This window comes from Raphanus sativus, unplaced genomic scaffold (genome assembly GCF_000801105.2).
Source record: "Raphanus sativus cultivar WK10039 unplaced genomic scaffold, ASM80110v3 Scaffold3533, whole genome shotgun sequence".
Lineage (NCBI taxonomy): Eukaryota > Viridiplantae > Streptophyta > Magnoliopsida > Brassicales > Brassicaceae > Raphanus > Raphanus sativus.
This window is the reverse complement of record NW_026618839.1, coordinates 1-10,663: the sequence shown is the minus strand read 5'-3', so window position 1 is coordinate 10,663 and position 10,663 is coordinate 1. Positions and strand designations below refer to the sequence as shown.

At 43.1% G+C, this 10,663-nt stretch overlaps 1 protein-coding gene and 1 pseudogene across 1 annotated transcript; both read left to right on the top strand.

The window, feature by feature from the left end:
- Nucleotides 1-5: 5 nt before the first annotated feature.
- LOC130506672 (kunitz trypsin inhibitor 3-like) lies at nucleotides 6-755 on the top strand (the record flags this gene model as incomplete). The annotated part of the gene is made up of 1 exon (XM_057001370.1): nucleotides 6-755. A coding segment is annotated over one exon (630 nt), but the record flags the coding sequence as incomplete, so codon positions are not given.
- Nucleotides 756-906: 151 nt separating this feature from the next.
- LOC130506673 (serine carboxypeptidase-like 7) lies at nucleotides 907-10,280 on the top strand (annotated as a pseudogene).
- Nucleotides 10,281-10,663: the final 383 nt, after the last annotated feature.

Sequence of the window (10,663 nt, the reverse complement as noted above, 5' to 3'; positions counted from 1 at the left end):
TTCTCTCAGCCGTCTTGGCCGCAGCTTCTGCCGCCAATGCTCTACCAGGCAAAGCAGTCGTAGACATAGCAGGACATCCAGTTCAGTCCAATGTCCAATACTACATAATACCGGCTAAGATCGGAGCCGGAAGTGGTCTTATCCCTTCAAGCCGAAATGTAAACACACAAGACTCGTGTTTGAATCTTGACATCGTACAGTCATCATCTCCTTTCTTCTCAGGCCTTCCAGTAACTTTCTCTCCGCTCAACACCAAAGCCAAGGATGTCCAGCTCTCAGCTAGCCTCAGCCTCGAGTTTGATTCCACGGTTTGGTTATGCCCTGAATCTAAAGTGTGGAGAATCGACCACTCTGTGCAACTCAGGAAGAGCTTTGTGAGCATTGGTGGTGAGAAAGGTAAAGGGAATAGTTTGTTTCAGATTCAAGAAGATGGAGATGCTTACAAGCTTATGTATTGTCCGGTTATCTCCTCTGTTTCGTGTATCGACGTGGGTCTAGAGATCGATGATCTTGGTGTGCGACGTTTGGTTCTTAGCAATGATAAATCTTTTGCTGTGAAGTTTCAAAGGGCTTATGATGATTCAAACTCCAACTGTCATCTCAGGCCTCGTTGGAGGATGTTCCCTTTGTTCTAAAATGTGAAATAATTGTATCTTGTATTATGGTTGGAGAATGCTTGTGATCATACCAAAGTTGTGATGTAACCAACGGTTTATATGAAATAAGACATGGTTATTGTATGTATGTTAAAAGAATCCTTGTGACAACACCAAGTTTGTGATGTAACCAACGGTTTATAATGGAATAAAACATATGGTTATTGTATGCATGTTAGAAGGCTTGTGGCGATACCATGTTTATGATGTAACCATGTTTATTTTTAACATTCTGGTATAGTTTAATTTTTAATCAATTTCACTCATGAATTAATCATTTGTAGTAGAAGTTGTGTATTATAGAGAGGGAGTCAGAGAAGAAGAAAAGAAATGACAACACAATGATAATCATGTGCCAGAGTAAGTAATCCGATGAAAGGTATAGAGAATAGCTTGTTTCAGATTCAAGATGGAGATGCTTACAAGCTTATGTATTGCCAGTTTTTTTTTTTTTGCTTCTTTTTTCCCTGTCAGATGCTGTTATTGAATATTTCTTAGAATCTGCCCTGAAAGATCTTTGTGATCGGGCGTGTGTGTGGAACAAAGACAATGGCATCCTGATTATCACAGAAAATGACAATATGCCTCGCTGATGACTCTTCCCATAATCAAAACTTGTTAGCCATTGAGGTTTGTTTGTTTGTTAACATATTACACTGTATGATGACGATAACGTATCACTAAACACATTTGAACTTGTTTTTACGCTCGCCATGGTAGTTACGTAGTAATTTTGTATTCTGTTCGACGTTATTATATACGGTTTGAAGATCATGCACGAAATATTCCCATTTAAAAAAAAATGTGACAAGTTCAGTGATGAAGCCAAAGTTAAAAGATGAAGAGTGTCTAGCGACTATTTCTTTTTTTTTTGGTTTTCACTTTTACTTATTAGTATAAAAATCCACTAGTTGTTCAGTTCTTAGAGAAGCTCTGAAAAGGAATGGTGAACGACTACGTTTCCTCTGTTCTGAAATCACTGCTTCTGCTTCTTCAACTTGTCTTCTTGAACCAGCATCATGCTGGTTCTGCCTCTATCATCAAGTTTCTTCCTGGTTTTGACGGCCCTCTTCCCTTTGAGCTTGAAACCGGGTTTTGTTCTCTCTTCTTCTTGTGTTTAGTTCCGAAATTTGGAGATTTATCCAAGTACAAATTACTGTTTCTTGTGAATGAAGGTACATTGGTGTCGGCGAGGAGGAAGAAGTGCAATTGTTCTACTACTTCATCAAGTCTGAGAGGAACCCTGAAGAAGACCCGCTTCTTATTTGGATAAGTGGACGACCTGTGGCTGCTCTTTCATCTCTGCTCTTCTTTTTCAGAATGGTGAAATCTAAAAAAAATTGATAAATAAACTTATTCCTGTGTGCATCTCTGGTTACTCTTTTATGTTTATATGATGAGCAGGGCCGCTGGCTATGAAACTTGATGTTTACAATGGACCCCTCCCTTCTTTGGTCTCTACTACATACTCATGGACAAAGGTAACACAAAAGTGAGTATGAAGATGATCACAAAAACCGACGAATCAATTAATTCTTGATCATTTTTCATCAGACTTCAAGCATAATATACTTGGATCAGCCTGTTGGAACTGGTTTCTCCTACTCAAGAACTCTTCTTGTTGACAAACCTAGTGATTCAGGAGAGGCCAAACGGATCTATGAGTTTCTTCACAAGGTAAAAAAAAAAAAAACTTGAATGTTTTTTACACCTAAACTAAACAAAAGTGCATAGATTTTTAGAAGCTTCCTTTGTTGTGCAGTGGCTAGGAAGACATGAAGAGTTTTTCTCTAACCCTTTCTATGTCGTAGGAGATTCTTATGCCGGTATGGTTGTTCCAGCTCTCGTTCAAGAAATCTCAAAAGGTATGTAGAGTTTTGTGATATCATCTAACCCTTAAGCCTTTTTTTTCTCAACCAACTATTTTTTTTTTTTTTGTGAAACACATGCTTAATATATTAAATAGAATGGCCTCAGGCCCAGAGTCAGCCCAATCATGGGTCCAAATACAAAGACGATGCAAGTGATTGTTTTGCTAAGGCGTCAGCCTCAACATTCGAAGAACGATAAAAGTGAGAGAAGGAGATTGCGACGAAAGCAGAGGAGAGTTGCTTGATATCTCTGATGATACCGAAGATTTCCTTAACCTGCATGTCGCAAGTGATAGCTCGAATGAGCGTTTCATTGTCAGAGAAGCATCGGAGCTTTGGAAGCCCTAATTTCTCTGCAGAGGTGAGAGCTGATCGGAGAGCAATAGCTTCCGCAATCAGAGGCGAGTTGATCATATCCTGAGTAGCGTTGCCTCGTTCGATGGAGTTTCCTGTCGAGTCGGTTAGAATCCACGCAAAGCCGGCTCTTTTCGATCTAATATCCCATGCCGCGTCCGATCTACAAGTCACCACCAGGGGATCGTCTGTTGGTAGCTGCATCTGTCTCCGAGATTGAGGTAACGACCTGGCGTTTGAGTTGATCGGTACTTGTGCTGATGCCCATTCCCTTGCTAATCGTAGACCACTTGTTGCTGCTTCTGTAGGTGACAAAGATTTGTTCTCGAAGACAAGTCTATTCCTTGCATTCCAAATTGTCCAGCAGATCCAAGGTAGTATGGCTCCCGTCGCTCCTGTTGGTGGTAGACATACCGTTCCTTTAAAAACCACCATTGCATCTGAGAAACTCTCAATAGTAGCTAGGTGAACCACATTAGCCAGTGGGATCCTCCTCCACACCTCTTGGGCGAATGGGCAATGAAAGAAGGTATGAATGGCAGTTTCCAGCACATTACATCTTTTGCATAAGGCTCCTGATATCAATCCCCTTTGCTGTAGGTTCTCTCCTAAAGGCAGAGCTCGTTGTATGGTAGACCATAGAAAGAGCTTCATTTTTGGTGAACAAGCTGCTGACCAAACATCTTTAACCCAATTAAAGGATCCTTGACATGGGTTTGGACTTGTAGCTGTCTGCAATGATACGGAGAAATATCCTGAGCGAGTAGTATATACTCCTGAGGGAAGTGGTTGCCAGATGAAAGTGTCTTCTGTTTTGGCGATGCTTGGCTGAAGGAGTTGGATCTCCTTCGATAGTTGAGGTAGGAAAGCTTCAATTCTGCTCTGGTTCCATTTCATATCTGTAGTTAGGAAGTCCGAGACTGTGAGATCTATAGCTGCTTCTGGTATAGGTCCAAACGGTTTCACTTGAGTCTCTAGCGAGATCCACACGTCTTTCCAAACCTTTGTAGTCTCTCCGTTTCCAATTGCTCGTCCTAGGTTGCCTATTAGTAAATCCCTTCCATGTAGTATACTTCTCCACCCGTGAGAGCACACTGATGGAACCTTTGCCTCCATGAAAGTTGTAGAGTGACAGTATTTTCCTAAAAGAACCCGTGCTAATAGGCTATCTGGTTTAGTGAGGATCTTCCACGCTTGTTTAGCTAGGAGAGCTTGGTTAAATAACTGTATATCTCTAATCCCCAATCCCCCTCCTGCCTTAGGCCTCGTAATCTTGTCCCAAGAAACCCAAGCAATCTTTCTTTTCCCGTTTGGTTTATCCCACCAAAACCTTGTGAATACTGATTGTATGCGCTTGCAGAGACTAACGGGCAGTTCAAAGCAAGACATGGAGAAGGTGGGGATGGCAGTTAGCACAGCTTGTAGCATAGTTAGCTTCCCTGCCCTAGACAAGAAGCGCGTGGATAGACTGTTAGCTCTTTGCCGGATTCTATCAACCAGAGCTGTGAAGAGGTCCTTCTTCTTTCTACCGAAGTGCTCCGGTAAGCCCAAGTATTTACCTTGTCCTCCTTCCTTAGAGATGCCCAACAGACTTTTGACAATGTTCTTTGTTTCTGCAGATGTCTTTGAAGAGAAGGTAACCGCTGATTTATCCTTGTTGATTTTTTGACCCGAGGCTTGTTCATACTCCCACAAGATCTCCTTCAACTTGTTGCAGCTCGATGGTGAGGAGTAGCAGAAGAACATTGTGTCATCAGCAAAGAGCAAATGGTTCACCCTCGGGCTACCACGTGCCACTCTTATTCCTTGCAAGGTACCATCTCGTCCTGCTTCTTTGCATAATCCCGATAGAACTTGGCCACATAGAATGAACAGATAGGGAGATAGGGGATCTCCCTGTCTAATGCCTCTGTTAGGTTTGACCGCTCCTAGAACTGAATCATTAATCAGATAAGAGTAGGATACCGTAGTCACGCATTGCATTATTAGATTGATCCACTTCTCATGGAATCCTAGTCTCTTAAGTACTTGCGATATGAACCTCCATTCGACTCTGTCATATGCTTTAGACATGTCAGTTTTCACTGCCATCGTACACTTCTTTTGCGCTTGAGAGGTCTTTAGGTACTGTAGCACTTCGTGGGTGATTAGGATGTTGTCTGCTATTGCTCTGCCTGGAATAAATGCTGACTGGTTCTCTGAGATAATGTGTTGTAGAATAGGCTTAAGTCTGAGTGCCAGCAGCTTGGATATAATTTTGAAGTAGACATTGCATAAAGCGATAGGACGGTAATCAGCAACCCTTTTTGCTCCTACTATCTTTGGAATGAGTCTAACGTGTGTAACGTTTTGCGAGGTGCGGAGGTTTTCTGTAGCAAAGAAGGCTTTGATCTCCCTGATCACATCTGATCCCACAACTTCCCAGTTGGCATGAAAGAAGCTCGCCGAGAACCCATCAGGACCCGGGGCTTTGTCCGGGTGAATGGCAAAGGTAGCCTCCTTTATTTCTATATCAGATGGCGCCTTAATTAATGCTTCATTCATTTCATCAGTGACACAGTGTTGAAGCGCTTTTTCTACTGTTTGTAGACCATCATGCTGCTCTGAAGTGAAGATATGGTCGAAATACTTACATATAACACCGGCAATCTGCTCCTCTTCGAACCACGGTATTCCATTCTCATCCTCAATGACTGTGAGTCTATTTTTGGCCTTCCTGGCCTTAGTAGAGGCGTGGAAATAGCCAGTATTAGAATCCCCTAGTGTAAGCCATAGTTGTCTACTTCGTTGCCTCCAATAATCCTCTTCTGCTTTGTAGGCTTTAAGCAGGTTTGTATTTATCTCATGAATGAGATCATCCTGTGGCACCTGATTCGTCATTGCTGCATCTAATTGAGATCGAAGTGCCTCCAGTGCCTTCCGGCTGTTCTCATGAAAGACTCTGCTCCAACTACATATGGCCTTCCTACAGCAGGATAGTTTTGCTTCCACATCGAGGTAAGGAACTGAATCCCAAATTTCCTGAACCAGTTTCCTGACTTCAGGATTATCTTTAAGTCGCCTGTCAAATCTGAAGATCTTTGCACCTTTTTTCCTTCTTGTGTCCAGGAAAGTGAGCAGCGGTCTATGATCAGATCCTTCATATCGGAGGTATTGGCATCGCGACGACGGGAAGGTGTCAAACCATTCACTGTTACTTATAGTTCGATCCAGTCGGCACTGCACAAGGTAGGTACTTCTTTTGCCCCTCCACGATAAATAATTCCCATAATGTTTGACATCAAAGAGTCCGTTGCTTGACAGGAAAGTTCTAAACGAGCAAAAAGATCCTTCTGCTCGCTCAGGGCCTCCTTTCTTTTCACTATTGTCGGTCAACTCGTTGAAGTCTCCAGTCAAGAGCCATGGCTCTCCAGGCGAGGGTTGTAGAGTCGAGAGTTCATTCCAAATTTGAAGCCTTTTGGTATGGTCTGGTTCTCCATAAACGAAGGTGATTTGATATGTCTTTCCTTTGTCTTCTATCACCGTATCAATGAGGTTCTTTGTGCTTGTCCTTACCGTGAGTTTGATATGATTCTTCCAGATAAGGAAGAGACCACCACCTCCCGAGCTAGTAGGGGGAACAGCATGGTAGTTATCGATGGAGAGCCACTGTAATTTGTCAAGGATAATAGCTGTGTCGTTCTTTGTCTCCATAAGGAAGAAGATGTCTGGGGAGTTTCTCCGATGAATCTCCCTCAAACGCTGGACTGTTATGGGGTTCCCCAGCCCACAACAGTTCCAGCTCAGAGCTACTAAGGAGCCGGGGGTGGAGGAGACCGAAAATCCTGCTTTCTCTGAGGGCGAGATGGAGGTTGCTTTGTCGATGGGTTCGGTCCCCTTCTTGAAGGTCCAGCTGTTTCGTTTGTCTGATTTGAAGTAGGCTGCTTCTGTATTCCTGTCTGACCATCTCTCTGTGTTTTGCTTGTAGCAGGAATTAACTGTATTGCTGGAGTTTTCTCCATTGGGTTCCTTCCTCCAATGAGACTGGTTCCCCGACGATCCTCTCCTACTGTCCCAGAGTCTCTTGGAAGACCTCTGTTAACTCGCTTACTTCCACAGCTGGGGGATTGCTGGAGTTGTGAGAGCTTCCTTTTCTTTGAGCTAGCTCCGCGAAGAATATTGGGGGATAGACGCGGTGGGCGAATTCTCACTTGCTTCGGTTTCTGGGAGACTGTCTTATTCTGATAGTTACGTAGTGTTTCCTCGTCATCCGCCACTTCCCCCATTTCTCTTTGTGGTACCTGATCTTCTTCCACCTCTAATACAGGGCTGATTATGATAGACTGGAGGCGTGAAGTGCCCTGTCCTTTAGACATGGGGTTTGGAGGATTTTCCGGTGATGACGGACCAGCATAGTGAGAGGCAAAAACACAGGGAGCCGGTGGTGGTGTAACTTCTGCATCTGACGGCTGCATAGCCTCATTGAAGTCTATTCCAGGGGGGCTCACTGATCTTATTCCACGTTCCCAGGGGGACAAAGGACGTCGTTGGTTTGCAGTAGCTGCTAAGATTGATTCTGCCGCCCTCTCTGTTAGGCCCTCTGCATCGCTTTCAAGGACTCTACGTTGCCTGGCTGCTGCTTCAATTGGGTTCGCGCAACTAAGGTACTGTTTTGTAACGTCCTGAAGCTCCTGTAGAATTTGATCCTTTGTAGGTATCTTTAGGGCGTTCTGTTGTTGGTTGAACCTTTCTCTCTGATCAGGTGGGCCAGTTCGGAGCAACAGAAGGCCTGCTGCTGTTTCCTCTGTTTGGCCTCTGGCATCTCCTGCCATCACCCTCTGTCTTCTGGCTGCTGCTTCTGTGGGATCAGGATAGTTTAGGTAGCGTAGTGTTGCTTCGTTAAGTTCCGAGATGATTGATTCTTCAGTCTGTCTCTTTGGTGTTTCCTCAGCTTCTAAATTGTGTTGGTTCTGCTCTGTAGCGCTTTGAGGATTACCAGCAAGAATTACAGTCTGAGGAGCTAATAGTAAAGGTTGGCCTGCTGGTTTCACTCGCCACTCACTGAGTCCCTTTTGAGGGAACAGGTGTTTCCTTTGTGCTCCCGTCTCTCTCAGTGGTTCTCTTCGTGTCGTGTACGGGGGAGAGTTGTATTCGACTGGTCTAGGTTCCTGTTCCACTTCCTTGCGTCTCCAGTTAGTGGACTCCCCTCGCTTGGTATCTGATGATCTGACCGGTGGCGGAACTCGAGTTTGCTTTGAACCTATTCGTGCTCCAAAGTTGTTTCCATGACGATCCACTCTTTCGTGGAAGGCTGTCGTGTGTTGTTTACTCGAAGGATCTGAGCGGTATCTTTCTGTTGTTTGCTGATCTGCACCTCTGTAGTAGTGGTTAGTTGCCGTGTCTCTGTTACTTATTTGAGTCTCGATGCGTGCAGGTGAAGCTTCCTCGAAAGTAGCTACTTCCTGTTGCCTTTCCATCAGATAACTTGGGCAGTCCTTCTTAAGATGAGTCAGCGATGAGCACCAAGAGCAGTGGTTTTCTAACTTCTCATAGTCAAGGTAGATAATGCTTTCTTCCCCTGAGTCATATTCCATGACAGCTTTTTTGATAAGAGGTTTAAAGCCATCTACTAGAACTCTGACTCGAGCTGTTGTTTTTGTTAACTCATGGTCAACCAGTGTTCCGAGCTCTTTTCCTACGCTGCAGACAACTTCATCCATCCAGAAGTGTAGTGGGAGGCCTTTGATTCGGATCCAGAACGGGATCTGTGACGGGAAGGAGTGTGAGATGACCGGCTCCCACCTCTGGATGATGACCATCCAATAAGAGAAGTGGTATGGCCTATTGTCGAGTACTCTGCGTAAGTCCTCCTCCCTCTCAAATCTGAATTGAAAGTACCCATTTCCCAGGTCTGACCCTGTAACACTCCCTTGTAGGTGCCACTTGCGAGGTAGCGCTGGTAACAGGGCCCAGATCTTCTGTTCCTGAAGGTTAGTGACCCTTCCTATGAGTGTGAGCGCGTTCTCCTTGATGAGTGCTGCGTTGTCTACGCAAGGTGCTTTGATTCTTGTGATGTGAGTATCTTTGTCTCTAGAAGTTATACTCTTCCCTTTTTCTTCTTTTGAAAAACGTCTTGCCATGATTGCTAGGTGAGTTTGTCAAGAGATCGTTGAGGAGATGATTACGGGTGCTGTTGGGGTTTTAGAAGTGATCCTAGTGGTGTGGCTACGAATTTGAAGGTAAAGATCTTGGTGAAGAAGAACTTGGTTCCTTTAGGTCTGTGAAGATGAATGTTGGAGGATGCTACTTCTGGACAAGAAGTAGGGCTTCCCAAAAGGAGCAAAGCAAGGACCGCTGGGTTGTTTCCAAATTCAGTAACCTTCTGAGCTGTCGTTTTCACTTTTTTGGAGACGTTGGAGATGCTGCTTCACTGCCTTGGTAGTCGTGCCTGGGAGAGTCCTGTCGATCCCATTTTTTCAACTGATATACATGTTTATATTTTTTTTCTCAACCAACTATATATAAGAGAAGAAACATGATGATGATACAGGAAATTACCAATGCTGCAAACCTCTAATAAACCTCAAGGTTCATCTGTTTTTGACTTTTGTTTGCTTCTTATATAAGATATATGAAGCTTTAAAAACTGATAATACAGTGACCAACAACAGGGTTATGTGATCGGTAACCCAATAACTGAACCTGAAAATGAACTTAACTACCGCATTCCATTTGCTCATGGAATGGCATTGATCTCTGATTAGCTCTATGGGGTATGCAGCATGTTGAGTCTTGTTCCCATAATGCAAAAAAAATCATCAAACAATTAAATATATTGTTATTTTTATGTATTGTTGCAGTCTCTGAAGATAATATGCCAAGGAAAATATGTAAATGTTGATCCATGTAACATAGAATGCTTGAAACTCGTTGAAGAATATAATAAGGTATACACACACACACTCAATTCTTTTTTTAGTTGAGGATGTGTCTGCCTTGTTAAAGATCTTTATGTGGCTATTTTTATATAGTGTACAGAGAAAATAAACATCTTTAATATATTAGAACCATCGTGCAATTCGGCATCTCCAGATTGCTATGTAAGTAATACATATCTAAAACATCTGTGTGCCGTTTTGAGGAAAATAATGTATATATAAGGTTGATTTTGCAGAGTTATGGATATGTCCTAGCTACCTACTGGGCCAATGACGAAAGCGTACGCAAAGCTCTTCAAACCAAGAAGGTGTAGAAGACAAGTTCATTTAAGAAGTTTTTTTTTTGTTAAGAAACAGTGTCAAGTTTATATGATTGCAGGAGAGTATAGGGGAATGGGTACGATGTAACTGGGATCTTCCTTACACTAGTGACATTATAAGTAGTGTACCTTACCATAAGAATAACAGTATCAATGGCTATCCTTCTCTCATCTTCAGGTCTGAGTTTTGACCTTTTTCTTTGCCCTTACCAACAAGTTTCAAGGCTTTATGTAAACTTTTTTGCGGTTTTTTGGGTGAACAGTGGTGACCATGATATGGAAGTGCCTTTCCTTGCAACTCAAGCTTGGATAAGATCTCTCAACTATTCACTCGTTGATGATTGGAGGCCATGGATGATCGAAGATCAAATCGCTGGGTATATATATGTACACCCATCTTTCTTTACACCTCTTGTTCATTCGTTCTATCAAATGCACTCTTGACTCTTACTTGGCAGATACACAAGGACTTATGCAAATATGATGACATTTGCTACTATCAAAGCAAGTCTTTCCTCTTCTTTTCTAATATTTTCTTGCGGTTT